We start from the raw sequence: 22480 nt of genomic DNA on the forward strand, positions 1-22480 counted from the left end.
ATTACAATGTACTGAAGTTACAATAACAATTGATCACAAAGGTAACAAATTAAATGAAATATAAATTTTATTATGACTAAAAAATATCTAAATAAATATTAAATAACTTAAATCATTGGAAATCAGTCTTCTGATTTGCCCTTTAGCAGAATTTAAATGCACAACCCTTACCAATTTGTCAGTACCTGGATGAACCTGGGTAACAATTCTGTGCTTCCAAAGCATGGGAGCAGAATCCTCGGTGATCAAAACTAAATCTATCAAAAGATTAGAGGAAGGAAAATGCCATTTATTGTGTTATTGTAGATAATGTAGACAATCTGTTACAAATTGAGTGAATACATTTTTTAATAAGTTGCCAGCAGCCTAAACAATTAACCTTAACCTGGGCATCCAATTAGAAAATGTCCTAAGAGAGAGGTTCTATATTCTTATGATCTGTGGAAACAGAGAACATAGAAAATTCAGAATTTTCTTTCCTATACATGATGTAAATGAAATTTTATGCTTTTATTGTGCTCTCCCATAAACCACCAAAATGGGGAGATATGGATGGTATAAATGACTCTTGTTTAGTTGAAAATGAATGTATGTCTGATTTAAATTTATCTGATTTTACGAGTTTATATAGATTGTAGAGGATATTTCTAGTGCAGCGAAAGTTAGAGGCATTTTCAGAAAAGATTTGAGTAGGAATACCTCTGAGATATAAATCTCTAAGACCGCAATAAATGCTTGTGGTGTGAAATCAGTCACAAGTTTTAAATGTTTGCTCTTAGTACTAAGGCAAATGAAAAGAGTGATATAAGCCTTGCCAAAGGACTTAGATCTCTGCCTGCCATAATGTGTTACCAGACCACTATTATCTACTGCACAAGCAAAGAAAGGTTGAGAAGATTTTGTAATTTTCTATAATATGGTAATATGGTAGTAGACAAAGTTGTTGAATTTGTGTTGATGCAGTAAACTTAAAGCAAGTTTAACATTTACTAATGACTGATGAAATAATTCTTTTAGCATTTAGTGTCCAATACCTCTGACGCAACGAATGGTGGGTTAACTGACTACCAGCATGTAGAAGTCTTAAATGTTCAGCAATAATAATTAATCTGGTGATATTAGCACCTGGATGCTTTGCATGGTAATATAATAGAGAATGTTGTAGCCTACCTCCTACATGTATAGTAAGCCCAATTGTTCAAAAAATGTGTCAAGAGAAATAAGTTTACTTTGTTGAACAATAGTTTGATTTATTATTATGCCAAAAAATCTCCATCAATGGATAATTTAAAAAATCCTTACAAGCATACAAATGATGATTATAATTACAAAGTAGACATTTATTGTGATTAGATTTTGAATAACGTTTAAGAGTATTTCTCTTATGTTGTTTATTAATATTTGAAGTGAATCCTTTAGTAATGGATTTGGTTGGATTGTTACAACATTGTCCTTTAGCGACAATGTTTGTTATATTATCTTGGTTTAATTGACGTACTTGGGTTGATATTTTCAAGAATTTGACGTCTTGAATCGAGAAATGCTAGGAAGTCTTGAAAGATCGGAGACTGTTAAGTTCATAGTTTCTCTTTCCATTTTTTAGAAGTGTTGTAATTAATTTTGTAGTTAAGAATTGAATTACAATGAATTTATGTTTGTTAATTGGAATTGGCAATGCATCTAAAGCATTTACATAAGAAGAGATTTCAATAATAAATTTGGGCAACATATCTTTGGACATGTTGCCCAAATTTGATCAAATCAAAAATGTGAAATCCCTTTAAAGAATTTAATTTTAAAATTCATTTGGCATTATGAAAAGCGATTATATATGTATTATCAAATCGCTTCTTCAATAGCTCTAGTGCTATAATATAATTGTCATTTGTAATGAACAAATTCTTAACAACTGTCAATGCATCGTCCTTCAATGAAGAATGTAGGTAATGCAATTTTTGTAGGTTAGTCAAATCTATTACTATGAACCAGATCATTGAAAATACTATAGTAATGTTGCCAATCTAATACATTGCCTTTAAATATTTGTGTATTAGTTGGCTGCAATTGTAGTCTGTTAATTTCTGTATTTATATTGGCTTCTCTAATTACTGTACTTTAGATACAGACCTAGAATCAGAATATTGAATCAGATATTGTAATCTGCATTCAATGTAACATAACTTTTCTTCAACTTGAGTATGGTCTGATGAAAGATCATAGTCATCATCAAATTCCTTTTCAAGGTGAGATTGTATAATTTCATATTTATTCTGTAAATCAAGAAAATTCTCAATTTGATTTGAAGGGTGTAAGTATTATCCATTGTAACATCAAAATTATCAATGTGTGTATTAATTCTTGTAACACAGATTTAATAGTCCATCTCTGTTTTAATAATTGTTCTTTATCCATTATAATGAAATTTTTAATGTAAATTAAGTAAAAATAAATAAAATAATATGTAAATCCAGGATAAATAAGATTTTTTTTAAATACTTTTATTTATAGTCGCATCAACAATTAAAGTCATTAGTGACTAAATAAGATGTTATAACCTCAATTCCAGTAGAATACAGCAAGTTAATCAAATCCTTTTTTATTTATTACACTGGATCCAATTGAAGATTAAGTGTAATTGTAATTTGAAGAACACTTTTAAATTTGCACTGTCACAAATAAATTTTCAAATCCGCAGAGGAGGACCAAAAAATGTTCACAAATGTCTTCGTCGAATAGCACCTGCAGTCATGCCCACTATTCTAAATACTACTACAATCCATATAATGAACATTAAATAAAATGCATTGATTCACTTGTTCAAATGACATTTAAAGTTTTGTGTTTAGCTTTTTACATATTTAATTATATTATATTTTATATATTTTTACATTCTGGTGTTGTGTTTTTATTTTTAATTAATGAGATGAGATGAACATGTGTAGTTATGAAAATACAATACTATTAATTAATGCATATATTAACATCTGCTGTACTTAGGCTAACTAAATATACAGCTGTAAAAAAGAAGAAAACAAGACTGTACCAAAATACATCATAAATATAATAAATAAATAACATATGAAGCTGAACACTAACTACTCTTCTGCCTCATCAAGTGACCTAGTCTGGAAGACTGGAAGGGGAGGGTTTTCATTGATTGAATCTCAATTAGCAATTGCCACATAGGGGGAACAATTGGAATATTCTGCTGTACTTAATTATTTACAAAATTATTTTTTAACATGATACCATTATTAAATGTTTACCACATGTACAAAACATTAGGAAGCAAAAAATATATATTTTTTCAAATCTAAAAAATACACGTTTGGATATATAGAAGATCAAATATGTTTGGTGACTTTGATCTACTAATATCACAAAACCTTGCCAAGTGTTATTATATGTGTATTATATGAAAGCCAATTCATTCCAACATCTTTAAAATGGCACCAAAATGAGCCCTCTATCTCTTATTGGAGTTGAGAAATTTATTATTTTGTAATTACCCAAACCTTGCTTTTGCAATTTTTTACTTTTCTACAGGGTCCTACACAAAAAACTAAGTGAAACCTGTAAAACAGCCAAACCTGTAAATTATTTGAGTTACTCTGAGAAGTGTATTTATTTTTGTTAATTTGTTGGGGAATAATCCATTATGTGACACATACGCATATATATATATATATTTTTTTTTTTTTATTTGCCAGGCTGGCTTTTGTAAAATAGTTAATATTTTTTATGAGTTTGTGTTTATTTTATTGCCTTATAGTCATTGTAGTTAGTCAAAATATATGGTTACATAATAATGCAATAGACATATTCTATGCCGGTCTGCGTGGTGCAAGTGGTAGCATCTTGGCCTTTCATCCAGAGGTCCCGGGTTCAAATCTTGGTCAGCATGACATTTTCACACACTACAAAAATTGTCATTCATCTCATTCTCTGAAGCAATACCTAGTGGTGGTCCCAGAGGTTAATAAAAAGATGTTCCACATTTGCTTTAAGCTTTCAATATTTTATTTATAAAAAATTTCAAAACATTCTTCATTACTGTATTTTTAATCATGAATCTCAATCAATTTAAACTTATTAGATTATTAGTAATTTATATACTTTGAATAAGTAGTTTTGATTTTGTTTATTAGTTGATTTCAGAGTGAGTTTTGTCATAATCTGCAAGTATAATATTAGCAGATAAATTAATATTTTTTAGTGTGTTAACATGTACATAAATATATAAATAATTTTAACAGTATGTCTCAATTAAATAATCCATGATTGTAAATTTTTAACTAGATAAATCCCTGCTACACTTCAGAGAGCTGTCTATTAATAAATCTAGTTACTCTTTAAAAAGAAAATTAATTATTAAATAGTTTTAATGGAAATTTTTAATAACAGATTTTTTTTATTTGCAGTAATGATAATTTCTTGTTTCCCAAAAATTAAAACCAACACAAGTGCAGGTGCTTGTGTTTATGGTTCAGCATTCATGAATTGTTGGCCATGCCTCACATCACCTGCTTACATCAGTCTGCCTCTCAAACATTGCATTATCATGAAATAAACGTTTTTGGTTGACTATTTGATCTGTGGGACAAATCCCTTATGAGTGACACCCTTTTTCATCAGTAAAGCATTTAACATGACTATGAGGTTAACATGACTTAGTCTTACTTTTTTTTCTGTTTGATAAAGGTTTTTTAAAACTGCTTTTAAATCATCATTTACAAACTTTGCTTCTACAACAATTTTGTAATGAGTAATGCCTTGGGTCTTAGTATAAATTTTTCTGTCCATTGGATTCAATAAAATTTCTAACGTGGAGTTGTTTTACAAGTCTCCTTTGCTTTTGCATTAGCAATATCCTATTCAGCTACAGCTATAAGCTTTAAGCTTGAGGAAATGTTTAGTTTTAGATTTTGAAATACTTCAAATTTTTAATTATTTTCTTCCCTTTGGTTTCATAGACTGTCTTTTCTTTTACCTCCTTTCTAATTTTTCAGAATTATTTAATTAGTTATGAATGAGTATTAGCAAATTCATAATAATTTTTTTATGATTTCTTAATTTAAAATTTGCATTTTAATGGTTCAATTTACTTCTTAAATTTATTTTGTTTTATTAATTTAATATACAATGAAAATGTTCACCCACTAAACTATAGCTGTCCATAGTAATTTAGTAATATAACATAATTATATTGACTATAGGGTAGCATGGTACACACAACTGCATGCCAGTCCTGCTATCTAATTTATTTAAAAATTTTGTTTATTGCCATTTTGTCATATTCATCAGTAGTATATGGTATTATTTGAATAAAACATATTAATTTGTTCTAAAAATTCTAATGCTCGTGTAATAAGCTGAATCTACTTTAAACACAATTAGAAATCTATTAAATAGTGAGTATTATATACATATGCATATTTAATAATTAATTTTAGGGGTACCATGAAAAAACATCAAGCAGAAATTGTTCTGCTTACATGTTGCATATTAAGTGGATTAAACTGGATTTACTGTTCCTGTGGATAGCAAAATGTGATTATCTACTATAAAGATGTATTTTTAAAATGGTGAACTTTGCGTTATAAGCGTTTTTTAATTAATTTTTTTTTATCAAATTTTTCATAATATAAGTATAGATTTTACTTATATATTTTGCATATTTATTAGTTAGTGATGTAAGTCATTTTTTTCTTGTTAAGCAAACTGGTTTTTGTTTTTTTTTGTGATATTAAGGTTTGAGATATAATTTTATTTCAAGTGTTCATTTTTCTGTTAGTTATTTTGTAAGCATTTTATTTTCACTTATTTTTATTTATTTGTGCATGCTGCATGATATTTTAGATGTGTTACAAAAGATGTCTGCCGCAGCCACATTTGCTTTTTATTGTGTAGATATGTGTGTCTGTCTTTGTATACTCTTGCTTTGCCTTCGCTCTGGTACTGGGGCAGTCATAGAGAAAAGCTGAATACAACATTCAAGTTATTCAAGGTAAAATAATATAAACTTAATGTTAAATTTTATACAGTAGTGATTGCAGTAAACGTGTTTATTCTATACCTTATCTGTCTGAGATATATTTTTAGTTTTTAATCACTATGGTTTGAGTTACCAACAGATATTTCTTGCAAATTAAATGCTTGATTTTGCAGTTAAAAGTTTGCAATGATACTTTTATAGAGTGGTTGTAAGTGTTTGTGTGTTTTTGGCTATCTAGAAACAGGAACTGGTAGAAAAATAAATAGTATTAAGAAAAATTGTTCACAAATCTTTGTATGCAAGTTATTATGTTAATTTGCAATTAAAATCTTTTCATGTTATGGTGAATTAATTTTTAGTGATGCCAAAATAAGGAAGTAGATGCCTGTGTTTTCACATTGGTTTACCCACTTTATTAATTGCCATAGTTAAACAACTCCTTTCTACAATTTTAAATTCCTTCCCTTTTTCCATATCATACAGTTTATTTCTGCATATATGTTCTCTTATGCATAAACTGACAGAGAGTAAGCATTTATTAGCTACATATTTTAATTGCCACAGTTTTCTTGTGAGAAAAATTTAAAAGGCCCAGTTTAAACCAGTATGATTCAGAATGCATCTGCTTCATTCATAGATTGCTTTTAATATTACAATAATGTCCTTCCAACCTTATAAAAGTTATAAATGTACTAATGAATTTTTGTCTTTAAGATAGTATTCAAGAAAATTCAAAGCGGTACCCATTAATTTATTTTCTGTCATATATCTTACAATAGACTTACCAAACAATACGGAAAATTTAATTATTGTATAAAGTCAATACAGTTTACTTTTTGTAAATTTTTATACACAGTCTAATGCTGATTAGATTTAGGAAGATAAAAAGTTATTTGAATAAAATAGAAAAATTGCTAATTGCCTATGATGGGTAATTTTTATTTGTTTTAGTTTAATAAAGATCGGTAAGTGCTGCATGAAGTACTCAGTTTTAGAATTTCTTTAATTTAGACTTTGAATTTTTTTAATTTTGAAATTTATACTTTGTACTTAAATTAGGTTTTGAAATTATTCAACCTCAATAAATCTCAATTTCAATTTTTATATGTGAATTTTTTAATGGAAAATTAAGTTTACAGAAACAAAAATTCATAATGGAACAAAAAAATTTCAACATGACACTTTGCTTGTATAATTTTGAAGATTATGAATGAGCAAGATTTTATAATTTAGATCTGGTGTTTCAGTATTGCATGTGTTGTTTTTTTTAAATCTAAATTCATTTTAATTTTAAAAATATTTTCTAGCAGCTTTGTTACTGTTTATTCGAAATAGTTTGTTTATATGCCTCATTCTTCAACAGTCGTGTCTACTTAAATTTAAACTAACAATAAATGTCAAACATATAAGGGAGTTTTTTTGTTATTGCATATAGAAATTCAAAGTGACCAAGACTTTGATATTCTTTGAGAATTACAATAAAAAATAGGATTAATTGAATCTGATGGATAAGACATAGGTCAAATTCATGATTGTAGAGACAGAGGAACTGCCCAAATGGTGGAAGCATACTTGTTTATCTAGTAATCCAGAAAACATTCAAATAGACACTATTAAACTGAAAAATGATGGCTACTATTATTTGAGAACATCGGGGAATTTTACTCGTAGATGTTGTGAAAACTGGAACCTAAATAACTCTGTAGATTATTGTAAAACATTAAAGAATCTTCAGAGGTTAATGACCTTCAGAGAAGTTAAAAAAAAAAAAAAATGGTGTGGAACACTCACGAAGATTACTACTCTTTTTCTAAGTGAAAATATACACCTTTTTCTGCAGGTTAGTGATATTCAGCATGGACTTCAGGGCCAAGTTACTAAGACCTCTTTATCAGTATGAAATTCTACGAGGGATATCTCTACAGTAAAGACTGCTGGGAAATATCTCTCCTTAAGGTTGGCGAACCTGTATCATTCATGGCCACACTAGTAATATACACACTGCATTGTCTGTAAGTTGTTGCATTGTAGTACCTTTCATTGTGTGTGAGTTATTACGTTATAAAATGAATAGGAAAATTGATGTTGCCGCCAACTGTGAAGTACGTGGAGTCATATGTTCTTAAACCATCAAAATGTTAAGCCAGCTGAAATTCACAGGCAGTAGGTTGCTGTGTACAGTAATAATGTAATGAACGAAAGAAGTGTTTGAAAATGGTGTGAAAGTTTTAGAAATAACAGAATTAATGTGAACAATGAAGCATATTCGAGGAGGCCCTCGATATTCACGAGGAGTTGTTGAAAAGCATTGATGAGGAAATCAGAAAAAATCATTGCTCAATGATTTCTAACCTGGCCCTTCTTGTTCCTGATGTTTCAAGAGCTGTTATTGGTGGCATTGTTCATGACCATTTCAGCTTCAGAAAGGTTTGTGCACGTTGGGCGCTGCACGTCTTAACGGAACGTCACAAAAAAATCCGAATGGGATCTGCTTTGAAATTTTTGATGCGCTACACAGAAAAAGGTGATGATTTCCTTAATCCAATTGTTACCAGCAATGAAACATTGATTTCGTATTACACGCTAGAGAGAAGACGGCAGTCAAGTAATAGGGTCTTCTGCAATCACCAACTATACCAACAAAGGTCAAGTCTCGGCCATTTGGACACAAACTGATGGCCACAGTCTTTTGAGATTAGTTTGGCATACTGTTAATTGATTTCATGCCACGTGGAATGAGTATAAATCCAGAAGCCTACTGCGAAACTCTACATAAGTTATGGCGCCATCCAAAATCTGTGACATCGGCAGTTGACCGATGGCGTCTTCCTGCTGCATGATAATGCACATCCACATGTTGCGGATCTGACAAGTGATTTACTGAGAACATTTGGGTAGGAAATTTATGATCACCCACCATGTAGTCCGGAATTAGCTCCTTTTGATTACCATTTGTTTGTGAAATTGAAAGAACTTTTTTGTGATAAGCGATTCTCGGGTGACCATAAACTTAAAAATGTTGTTAATCAGTGACGAAATGGACTGGTGGCAGAACAAGGGTGTGCTGGTGAACTACTGCGATAAATGTCTTAATTCATGTGGCGATTATTTAGAGAAGTAGTATAAGGTAAGTAGTTTAAAAGAAATAAAAAATATAAAGTTTTCAAAATAAAATTTTTTTTAATGAAATGGCCTTTATTTTAGAGATAACCTCTTGTAAGTTCAGTGCTTAGAACTTTGTAGTATTAATTGATTTAAATAACAAACATAATCTGTTACAATAATAATTGGTAATAAGATGATAAGATACATTTCAAAAAAAATTTTTTTTTATTGATTTTAAAATTACAAAATACATTTGGCATGTTTTTGCTTTTGAGTCATGTTTCTAAACTTTTAACTGCAAAGTCTACTCAAAATGGTAGTGAGGTTTTACATAAAATTGTGTTTTTAACTGGTTGAATTCAGTTTGCAAGTGATAATGAAACATACTCACCTCTCCTGCTCATTCTTAACCTCTGAATCTATTATTGTATTTTTATTGGTTTTTTTTACATCATCTTTTCCTCAATACTGTTGAAGAAATATGTTTTTGATTGTCTGTTATAAAACTGTTTACAATGAAAAAATACTTCTTATGAGTAAGAAATATTTCATTCCTTTCTGATTTTATTTTATATATTTTTTTGTTGCCACCATGTCAATACAGAATATTAGCTAATTACTGTTTTAATTTTAGTCCTGTTGATTTTTAGTACATTTGAGGTGTAAAAAATTCATTCTTTGCTGATATCACTACATACAGGTGTTTCTTCAGTTAAATGCTCATTTGTAAATATTTCTAAATAGAAGTAAAATTTTCACTCCGTTTGATATTTATTAATATTTGATATTTATTTAAAATAAAAATAGGTGCTAACATTGTGCCAGTTGTTATGTTATCAAACTGGTCATTTAACCATTTGTATTGATTAATCACTGATGTCTGTGATTTTCATTATCATTTTTTTTTTTTTTTAAAGATTAGTTTTGGAATAATATACAAAGATTATGTTGAACCTGTCTTGAGCATTTAAGTTTTGAAATATTTTAAATTAAGTAAGTTCAGGGAAAGAAATCTTAGATTTTTTTAAAAAAGCTGGTTATATTTCTTGCCAGTTTTGTTTCATGCTGCCTAATACATTGTGAATATCTGCATGGCTTTTAACAGAGTCGTAGTGCTACTTTTTTATTTCATTGAAATTATTTTCATTTTATTATTTATTTTTTTATTATTTTTTATTTTATTAAAGTATGAGCAATATAATTGTTCATACTTTTTTATTTGGTTTTTTTTTTGTTACATGTCATTTTTTCTTTCCACATTTTGTTTTAGTTACAGTTCAATGCAGCAGTAATATAATATCATTGTAATGATGGAAAAAGTGAGCATGAAATGTCAGTTGCGATTAAGGATTTTGATTTTACGTAAATGAAAATAGTTTGGTGAATAAAAAGCAATGAGATTATTAACTAAGAATAATTTTTTAATTACTCCCTCTCAAAGACAAGAAAATTTAATTCTAAATGTTAAAATTTCCAAAGATTTTATAATAATAATTTTGATTTATAATAAACTGTGAAATCAAGTAGAGCAGTGAGCTCTCCTTGATTGAGCTAATAATGAATGTAAATATTAAGACTGGGTGAAAATCATTCTTCTGTTTAGAAACATTTGCAAATGAGCATTAACTGAAGAAACCCTTGTACTTTCAGTGATATCATCAAAGGATGATTTTTTTTTTATTTTAGCTTAAATGAAATAATGATGTGATCTGTCTGGTGGGAAGGAAAGAGAGCTTGTTGAATTTTTTATCTAAATTCAACTAGTTTAATTTAGATGAAAGACAAAAGTAACTGTTTTGAAAAAGTAGATTAGAAAGCGCTAGAGGAAGACATGATCAATCATTTGGAGGTTGTTAATAGTAATGAAAGGAGCACGTACAGTCTTAAGTCACATTGCCTCTAAATTCTGTTATGTAAATGAAGACAATTAAAACTTTTACAAGTGCAAATAAATGTTGAAACGTTTTGTAGGAATGTTTAATTTAGATAGATATTAGATATATTTCCTAAATCAAAAACATTTTTTTGACCAAATCAAGTATATAATTTCATCAGTAGAAATAAAGAAAAAATACCAAACTTGTTTATTGTGTCTAATTTCTTTGATTGCCTTAATTAATATTAAATCTTGTCCTATTGAAAATAAAAATATCATGTTTAATATGTAACTATATGAACTTTTGCTATATTAGTCATTAGTTGCCCTATTTATTATTTCATTTCCTATAATTTCATGAGTTTTAACATTTAATCTATTTTTTTGGAGACACTTCATGTAGGTTTTCATACTTTTTATCACAGTTTTCCAGATTTTCTGTCATAGCAAGTTTTTATTAACAACAATGTAATTTTGTCTAATTTAGTACGAGATTAGTTGCCTCACCAGAATTTTTCTTTCTTTCCTTAAACTAATGAATTAATTGTGTTTATTTAAATTACATTTTTATATTTAAAACCTTTTTAGCTGCATTGCTGTTGTATACTGAAATTTTTTATTACTGCACTATAAAAACAGGAATTGTCATTAGTAAATTTTCTATCTCTGTGCGTCTATATATTTTATGTTTTTATGTTACTATATAATTATTGTGATTTTTAAAATTAGTAAACAATTTCTTGGCACTTTTTTTAGTTTTATTGTGCATTTGTAACTGTTTCAGCTCGCAGCATTTCTGAAGAGTTTAGTAGTGGAGACAAAAGCCATAAAGAAAAAGATGAAATGTCGTTGGGTAAAGAAAAAAGAGATAAAGAAGATAAGGATGAAGGTAATTGTGATGAAGTTATGCATTGTCATGTCCTCAATGATAATCTTTCTTAAGAGCAGCACGAGAGTTGTGGGGAGGATATGCAGTGACCCAGTGTAGCTCCTGCTGCGCAATTTATGCACTCAAGTTTGATAATTATATCACTAATTAAAAATGTATTTACACTCTTAAAGATGAGAATAATTTAAAGCAAGCATTTTTATTACAGATTTAAAATTATTTCTATTGAGTTGCTGCAGCAGCATAGCTCTGAAGAGAAAGTATAGTAATTGTCCAAAGTGTTGGTTATTGAGGTTTTTGCAAACATCAACATTTCAAGATCCCCTTAGTTAAATAACCACAAAAATATTTATCAAATTTCTAGATGATAAAATATGTACTTTTGTTGGCTTGTATATTGATTAATACCTTTAGGAATGTCTCAACATAAATACTTCAAAAAATATCTATATTGGTAATTGATACAGTTAAATTTTGGACAAAGTTAAAAAAGAGGAGGTATTGTTCACAATTTTTAATTTCTGACTTTTTGTACAGTGGTCATAGAGAATTGAGCTTTAGTTGTTAAAAAAAAAAGTTTTAAATTAATTGAATTTATGGACGACACTGGATATTCAACATTACTTAGAAATAGCTTTTGCCTTATATCTTGAAAATCTGTGAACCAAAAAAGTTGAAATTTGGCATAGATATTTGATTATATATATATATATATATATTTATACCAAAAAGCTTTAGCCTAATTTTCGAACCCAACATTGCACCTATTTGGGCAGAGATATTGAAGCAAACAATTACTCCAGTAAGTGAACTTTAAAGTCATAAAAAGGGTGGACTGAATTAAACCTGCATTTAAAATACATCTTTTTTTAACTTTAAAGATTTACATGATAGAAAATCCAACTGAACCTACTAATATAAGTGAAAATGATAGTGAAACTTTTTAGAAAAAGCGATACTCATGAGTCCCGACATAAAAATGAAAAATATTTAATAATTTTTTATACTTTTTCTGTTTTTTCATGTTGTGGGTTTATGAAAAATGATGCTAATGAGATAGCAGTCAATCAAGAACTCAAATTGAACCCAATTTTTTTGATAATTATATTCTAAATACACTATAATTTTTGATGATAAAAACATCATTTGGTCAAGGGAATCAGTTAGAGCCCAAAATTTTTTTACTAAGAATTTTTACTTATTTCTCAGTAATGCTTTTAATAGAGTATTATTTTTAAGTTAAAAACATCATTTGATCAAGGGAGTCAAGTCAGCCCCAAATTTTTTTTATTGATAATTCAATATTTTTCACAGTTCTCTAAATAGTCATTAAGTATTTAATATTTAAAAATATTGTGGTATATTTGAAATAAAAAGTTGTCGGTGGCAAAGTCAGAAAAGTTATGCAACCTTTTGCTGGCTTTTTTTTATTTTTATTAGCATATTTAAATTCTAATAAGTTTTATTACAAGACAATTGAAACCAGAGGTCATTTGGCACATGTTTTGATTTTTTAAATATGAAATTGTTTTTATTGTAAACTAACGGACCTGTGCTGCTTTGCAGCATCAATAAATAAATTAACTTGAGTTATAATAGATAATTTACTTTGTGGTTCATAAGATTTCCTTCTAGACAAAATTATCTGTATGTCGACCCTTAGGTTTCATCATCACTTTCACATCATTATTTAACTATTTAGTTAAATTTCTATTTCTTAGTATTTTGTTTTTATTTATCTTAATTGATATAATAATAACCAGTTGGAAAGGAAATAGTCAAAGAAAAACAGATACTAGGTACTAGGAAAAGAGGAAGCAAAAGATGATATTAAAGAGCTGTACCAAGATGCTTTATGGGAAATACAACCTAGGCTATGGGGTAATAAGAATAAAAGAGAATGGAAGCATCATTTCCCCATTTACAATTTTGTGCAAGAATAAATTTAAATAAAAGTGATGGTAGCATAATTATGAGTACTAAACAGATTAAAAGAATTAGTAAGGAATCACAAAAAATTAACAAAAGTGGTATGATGTCAAATTTATCATGGCCTTTACAGTAATTTTTATGATTAGCTTAATATTTAGACAATTGTAATTATTTTTACAGAAGTAATAAAAGTATATGATGGAAATAGCTCTTTAAGAAGAAGAATATTCCGTGTAATCACAGTTTCACGACTTGCTAGCACTGAGCATATTTTGATGACTGCATTACATGCATTTCATATTACCAAAGGTTTAAGTATGTATTTAATCATTTACTTCACTTACAAGTAATATTTTATTTATATATATATATATATATATATATATATATATATATATATATATATGTATGTGTGTGTGTATGTGTGTATGTGTGTTTATGCATGGATGTGCATATGTGTGTGTATATGTATGTACACAATCTGTCCAATGGAAAAGGTGACTGACTGACTGACTGAGTCTTCATGTAACTAGCAACACCATTTATGAATATGTTATATAACATATTTGAGCTTTTTACCACAAAAAAAAAACAAGGTGTTAGCATCTTTTGTTTAGTTGTAATGACATAACATTACATTTCAAGTATCGGTAGAAAAAACAACAATGGAACAATGCACCAACATTAAGTTTTGTTATAAGTTAGGTAAAAGTGTCAAATAATATTCCGCCTTGGTGCAATACCTTGGTTAAATTTAATTATTCAAAATATTTTATTATTCCCTGGTTCATTCAAATAAATATAAGTCTTTATTTTGTTTAATATAAAATATTTTTATTATAGTCTTTGAACTACTTGTAATTCATATATATAACATTATTGTATTAATTAATTATAATATGTAATAAACACATGTTGAGTCTTTGAAGGATGGAACAAGACTGTGTAACAATAGAGCATTAGACAAATTAATTTAATAAGAGTAACAAATAAAATGAGAATTTATAGACTAAAAGAAAGAGAGAATTTATAAAGAGTAAGAAAAAAGCGAAAAATTTTAATTTTACAAATAAAAAAGGAGGAAATGAAACCTGAGTCTTAACATAACTGCCCGCCAAAATTTATATGATTTTTTTTTAAAGATTTTAAAAATGAAACTGTACAAACAATAACATGAATCATATGATTTTTGCAATTATATTAAGTTACATACACAATACAATTCATAAGTTGCATTTCAACAGAATAACAAACAAGTTTAATTATGAATAAATGAACAATAATATAATTAATTATTTATAATTATGTTTAGTTGAAATGGTATTTACATTCATTTGTGATATAATATTAATAATACTCACATAAATGTATTTTAAATTAATTAAAAATAAAAAGCTCATTACAGTTTTTTGAATAATAATAATAATAATTAGCATATTGCTTAAATAAATAATAATACAATTGAATATTTTAATTTATAGTACTTTGAAATTACATTCACATAAATCTTAAATAATAAATAAATCTAGGGAACCATAATCCTCAAGGTCAATAAATTATTACTGGTTTCTTATTGCACCTAATATATAAATCAATTTATAATCATGTTATGTATAATATAGATGGGGAATCATAATTATATTAATACAAATGTGTAAATTAGGTTATAACTACTAATATTATACTTATGAGCACGTAAACAGTCATATTATAAGAATATAAATCAAATGAAATTACAAGAAAAATTGTATGAAAATAATTAGATCAATAAAAAATATTATTTAAATCAATCATTTGAGATTGGTAATAGGCATAATTTATATACAGGTCTTCTTAATGGTCCAGTTACTGTATATAAATCAACAATCCTCACTAGGTTGTCAGAGCCCGAGTAAACCTGGATGATAATGTCATGTTTCCATTGCATGGGTGAAGAATTTTCATTGGTAACTAATACTAAATCTCTAAGATTACGGGATGGAAATCACCATTTATTACATTGCTGTAAATAATGTAAATAGTCCTTAGACCATCATCTCCAAATAGACTTATAAATTTTTGGAGTAACTGGCAATGGCCTAATCGATTGATTTTAATCTTTTGGTAATTGGGTTCAGGTAAGGAAGTGAGTGAACATCCTATGAGAAATCGTCCTGGAGATAGAGATTCTGGATCTCTGATCTGTTGAAATAGTGAAGATAGGACAGGAATTGAGACAGGTTTCAATTTGTGTTAAAACTGTATATAATTCCTCAAAATTAAGGATCATTTGTCCAACTACACGATGCATATGAAATTTAATGCGTTTAATTGCACTTTCCCGTAAACCACCAAAATGGGGTGAAGCGGGAGAAATAAATGACCAGGTTATACCTTATGTAGTTGTGAATGCTTGAATGTCTGATTTTAGTTTTTCTGATATTAAAAATTGATACAAATTATAAAGTATATTTTTGGCATAATGGAAGTTGGAACCATTATCAGAAAAGACTCGAGTGGGAATACTCCTATGTGATATAAATCTTTTAAATGCTGCAATAACGACTGTGAAGTCAGATCAGAAACTAATTCTAAATGAATAGCTTTAGTATTGAGACATATGAAAAGTGCTATTTAAGATCTACGTAAGGTCTTAGACCTCTGCCCACCATGACAAATCATAATTGGACCACTGTAGTCTACTGCCCATATAGAGAATAATCGGGAAGGAATAACTCTGGAAGATGATAACTGAACAAGCTGTACCTGGCTTTTTGCATTATATCAAAACCATATCATACATTTACAAATGATAAAAGAAATAATTCTCTTATTTATAATTCAATATTTCTGATGTAAAGAATGATGTGTGTTAATTGAACACCCGAATGCAAAAGATGCAAATGCTCAGCATTAATAATCAGTTTTGTAATATTTACATTTGGATGTAAAATAAGAGGATGTTTAACATGGTAATGTAATACAGAGTGTTGTAATCTGACTACTACACGAAGTAAGCGTAAATTATCCAGCAATGGATAGTGATGTAAGTTTACTATGATTAGAAATAGTTTGATTGTTTTTAAGATTATTTATTTTGTTACTAAAATGCATGTGTTAGGGTTGTTGAATAAAAAAAGTAAAGAATATGATTCCTTGTAGTTCCTTTGTAGTTAGGGAACCAATGATTCATTTAATCGATTTAGCATTATGAAAAAATCTAAAACGAAAACTAAATGTGTGAATTAAAGTGTGTAGCGAAGAAAATCATTCTGTGTAATTGAATACAACAGTAGATACAATTGGTGTTACTATATTTTTGTGTTTTTCTATTAAACATTCAGAATTCATATTACAGTTATTAAAGTAACATTATCTTTTGGCCAATGGAAAGAAGATTGTGAAAGCCATTGAGGACCATGCCACCAAAGTGACATGTCAAGTAATTTACTTAGTGTACAACCTCTACACAATACGTCTACTGGATTATCAAAGGATTTGATGTAATGCCAATTATCATTTGAAGTATTTTTCTGAATTTCAGAAATTCTATTGTGGACAAATATTTCCCAATTAGTTGGTTGTCCATGAACCCAATGTAGTGCTATTGTAGAATCTTTGTATATCTCATCAAAATGTATATTTAAGGCAGTACCTACCTTTGTTAATAAACCAATAAGTAGTAAACAACCTCAAAGTTCAAGTCTTGGTAGTGTAATTTGTTTTAAGGGTGCTAATTTTGATTTAGAACAAAGTAAACTGGAAGAAATTGTATAGTTGGCGTATACAGTTTTTATGTAAATGCAACGGCCATAGGCTTTTATAATTCCTTTTATAGAGGCATAGGAGAATCCATGTATTTGAATAGAATTAATTCTATTATCAATGTTAGGTTTGGTGGAATGATTTATTTTAATTGATTCAATCAAATGGAACTGGTTGTATAGATTGAGCAACAATTGTGTTAGTAACGTGTTGGGTAATATTCCATCCCAATTAATTTTAAGTTGCCACAACAATTGCATAAGATGTTTATGTGAGAAAACAATAGGCCTAATGAGTCCTAAAGGTTCAAACACACTTACTATAATGGACAGAATATTTCTTTTAGTGTGTTTTTTATAATTATTAGAATGATTGAATCATTTTAGAATTTAAAAGTAGCATGTGTGAAGAATTATTCCAAACAACTCCTAAAGTACGTAAATTCTGTTCTTGATTTGAAGGAATGGAAGAATTATGTTCAGAAGAATAAATGGTACTATTATTGGAAAACTATATTGTAATAATTTAGAAATATCAATTTTCAATTGAATAACTTCATTTAAGTTATCTGAACCTATTATGAGATCATCAACATAAAAATCATTTCGAATGACTTTAGAGGCTTGTGGAAAATCATTCTCATTTTCATTAGCTATTTGAATTAGACATCTAGTGGCTAAATATGGTGCACAAACGGTCCCATACATTACAGTTGGTAATGCGAAGTGTTTTATTTCTTGATCTCTAGAATCATGCCAAAGAATATGTTGTAAATTGGAATCACTAGGTTTAACTAATACCCTGACGATTTTAGCTATGTCAGACATAATGACGTAATTATGAATTCTGAATCTAAGCAATATGGAAAATAGGTCTTGTTGGACAACAAGTCTGACTAATAAAATATCATTAAGGGATAGGCCATTAGTGGTTTTAGCTGAACTGTCAGACAACTCTCATTTTAGTAGTTGGACTAGAAAGCTTGAATACTTGATGGTGGGGTAAATAGCCCATATTTGATTTGTTAATTAACAAATCATTGGAATTGAGTAATGATATATGACCTAATTCTAAATATTCCTGAATGAAAGCAGAGTAGTGCTTTCTAAGGTTGGCATTTTTGATTAGTTTTCTTTTTAAAGATAAGAATCTATTTTTAGCATTAACAAAAGAATCACCTATTTGAATGTTATTTGTCTTTACATGGTAATGAAATGACAAATTTGCCTTGATTATTTCGAGTAGTGTTGGATTGAAAATGTTTTTCATGTGTAGAGAAAAACATTAACTGAAGCATCAATATTAATTTCTTCAATTTTCTAGAAATTCTCGAATATATTCAAGAGATTTTTATGAGTGTTACGAGCAAGAAAAGATGTGACGATATTGTTGCCCTTAACGGTATTAGGAAGGCGACCACTAAGTATGTATCCTAATTTAGTTTCCTGAATAATAGGATATCTACAATTTTAAATGAATTTCCCAGGCAAGATAAGACTCAAATAGAATTGAGCTCCAATCAGTATGTCAATGTTACTTGCTCTGTTGAACTTGGGATCTGCTAGAAATATATTATGAGGAAGATTAAGATTAGAAATATCAAATGTGGTTGATGGAAGACTGTCTGATATATCAGATAAAACAGCACATTGCACTCTAATGAAAAGTTCTTATATAGAGGGTGTAATGTAAGGGTAACACTGTATTTAGATTTAGATGAGTTATTTATGCCTGAAATGGGGAGATCATTTTTAATAAGTTTAAGTCCTAATTTTCGGGCAAATTTATATGTGCAAAAATTTGCCTGGCTACCAGACTCTAATAAGATTCTACATGAAGGGTAATTACCATATATATCATTGGTGTTACATATGGCTGTTGATAAAAGTATATTTTCGTTTGACTGATAATTAAATAAACAATAGGTATTACCTTCAGGCTTATTGCCATCTAAATTAGAATGATTAATTTTGTCATATGAACAAATGTATGTGTGTTGTTCAGTACAAATCATACATAAATGTTTTGAGTAACACTCATTAATAAAATGGTCTTTAAACAAATAAAACAACAATTATTGTGCCCCAAAATGACACTGTGTTCATTGATGGACAAATTTAAAAATTCTTTACGTTGTAAATGATGGTTTGAATTACAAAATAAATATTGCTTAGACTTAAATCTTGAATAAGATCTGACATTATTTCATTATTTATTGCTCGTTATGATTTAAGGGAAAGCGTTTATTAAAAGCTTTGGTTGAGTTATGATGTCCTTTTGTTTAATTTTCTGTTTTCACTTGCATGTTTGAAGTGAATGCATTAATATTTTCTAGATGTCATTTGGAATTAAGAAATTTGATAAAGCCTTTAAAGGTGGGAAACCTTTTACAACCTTTCTTTCCATAATCTTGAAGTATTGTAGTCCAATATTGATGTTAGAAATTGGACGACAATAAATTCATATGTCTTTACAGAAAGTTCTATTGCTTCAAGCAAATTCACATGAGGAAATTTCATTAATAAATTTGGGTAAAGTATCTATGGATTCCCTTTTTATAGAATCTGACCTTAAAATGTGTTCAGCATTATGAAATGCAATTATATATTTGTTATCAAATCGTGTTTTTAATAATTCTAGAGCATTAACATTATTTCCATTTGTTATTGGTAGATTTTTAAAGATAGCTAAGGCTTCAGCCTTCAAAGAGGATTTTAATAGTGTAATTTTTTAATATCAGATAAAATATTTCTATTATCTACTAAATCAATATATATATATTAAAATAGTGCTGCCACTCTAACACTTACTTCAAAATAAAGGTATATTAATGGGTTGTAGTTTGTTTAAATGTTGCATTTGAACTGAATTCTTGATTAGATGATTTTTTTAATATTATTTATTAAATATTGCAATTTGGACTCTATAGTACACAAGTCTTCTTCGACTTGTATATGATCCGAAGCTAAAACCTTATCAAAATATTCCAATTCAATTTCTGAGTGAATAGTGTTCAATTCAAGAAGATTCATTTTAATTTGTAAGGTGGGAATATCACCCTGTGAAGGTTTATAATTGTGAGTCAATGTGCCAGTCCTAGTTATAGCAACCTTTACTAATGTCGTGTTGTCTAATTAATTATTCCCTATCCATAATAATAGTAATAACTTAAACTAACAATGTGAATTATTAACCAAGTAGATTAAGTATGAAATAAATCAAATGATATTACATAAGTGATGAGAATGTAAATTAGATGTGATAATAAATTTTTAAAAATTACATAAATGATGTAGAGCAAATTGCTGGGAGCCCTTTTATTGTAGTAATTTATTGAACATTAAGATTCTTGAAAATTTCATATTATATCCACGATTCTGGAAGATAAAATGATGATTCTTCAAATTTTCAGATTTTATCCGCAGTTCTGGAAGACCAAAAATGATGATTCTTCAAATTTGCAGATTGTATCTGTGGCCGGAAGATCAAAAATGTTGAATAATATGTCACCTTGGTTTAATACTTTGGTTAGGTTTAATTATTCTAAATATTTAAATTTCATTACTTCATTCAAATAAATAAAAGTTCTTGTTTCGTTTATAATATAAATTATTTTTATTATAATCTTTGAACTTGTAATTCATATATATAACTTCATTGTATTAATTATACATTCGTAATAAACACATGGTGAGTCTTTGAAGGATGGAACAAGACTGTGCAGCAATAGAGCATTAGACAAATACATTTAATAAGAGTAACAAAAAAAGTGAGAATTTATAGAGTAAGAAAAAAGTGAAAAATTTATTTTTACAAATAATGGATGAAGTGAAACCTGAGTTTTAACAAAAGTGCTATAGAAACTTTTGAAATGATCCAGACTGTTTTTGGTAGTCAGGCAATGAGTCATAAGAACATTTTCAAGTGGTTTGCAAGATTTTGTGCAGCAGAATGAGCATTGAAGATGATCCACAGCCAGGTCCATCAATAACAGTTCAAACTGAAGAAAATGTTCAAAAAGTAGCTGAAATTTTTTGAAATGATCGTTGTTTGTCTGCGAGACTCAACAAAGCGCTCACTGGTATTTTGAATTCCACTGTTCCATCTTAATTTAAAAGAAAATTTAGGAAAACAAAAGGTCTGTGCTCGCTTTGTACCGGATACACTAACTGTCGATCAAAAAGATTACAGAGTGGAGCACTGCAAAGCTATGAAAAGAATGGCTGATATGGATCCAGACTTCATGTCAATAATCATAACATGCGATGAAACATGGTGATTTCAATATGAACCATTTACAAAATGTCAGAGCTGAGAATGGAAGAGTCCAGAAGAGTCCAAACTGAAGAAAGTGTGAATTCAAAAGAACTAAATCAAGACTTTTCTCACAGTTTTCTTTGATTCCAAAGGAATTATCCATAGGAATTTGTACCAGAAGGTCAAACAGTGAACTGTGAGTATTACTTCAGCATTATGAATTGTTTATGAGCCAGGATTTTTCAAGTTCAGCCCGAATACTGGGAGCAAGGGCCATGGTTTTTGTTGCATGACAATGTACCAGCACACAAATGCAACATTGTACACGATTTTTGGGGTAAAAAAAGAAGGTATTGTGGGGCTTGATCATCCCCCATATTCACCTGATTTGGCTCCATGCGACTTCTGGTTCTTCCCAGAACTGAAAGTAAGGTGTTTTGACATGATTTCAGATATCCAGAAGGCTTTAATTGCGGTTTTGAAGGTGATTTCTATAATTGCATAACAGAAATGCTTTGAACAATTTTATAATTTCCAGCATTGTATTGTCTCCGAAGGAGTCTATTTTAAATAAAGAAATAATGAAAATTAAAAATAAATATCACATCCTGTATTTTATTTTATTTCGCAGTGGTCACCTTTTCCATTGGACAAACTGTGTATATACAAGAAAAAAATGACT

At 28.6% G+C, this 22480-nt stretch overlaps 1 protein-coding gene across 1 annotated transcript in view; it reads left to right on the plus strand.

Moving 5' to 3' along the window:
* LOC142334231 (diacylglycerol kinase theta) overlaps positions 1-22480 on the plus strand; it is a 159376-nt gene that overhangs the window by 72207 nt on the left and 64689 nt on the right. Inside the window, exons 6-7 of the mRNA XM_075382083.1 lie at positions 11761-11865; positions 13978-14112. Coding sequence (XP_075238198.1) covers positions 11761-11865; positions 13978-14112 — 240 coding nt within the window. The remainder of the gene's footprint in view (positions 1-11760; positions 11866-13977; positions 14113-22480) is intronic.

This window comes from Lycorma delicatula, chromosome 1 (genome assembly GCF_047948215.1).
Source record: "Lycorma delicatula isolate Av1 chromosome 1, ASM4794821v1, whole genome shotgun sequence".
In the NCBI taxonomy this organism is placed as follows: domain Eukaryota; kingdom Metazoa; phylum Arthropoda; class Insecta; order Hemiptera; family Fulgoridae; genus Lycorma; species Lycorma delicatula.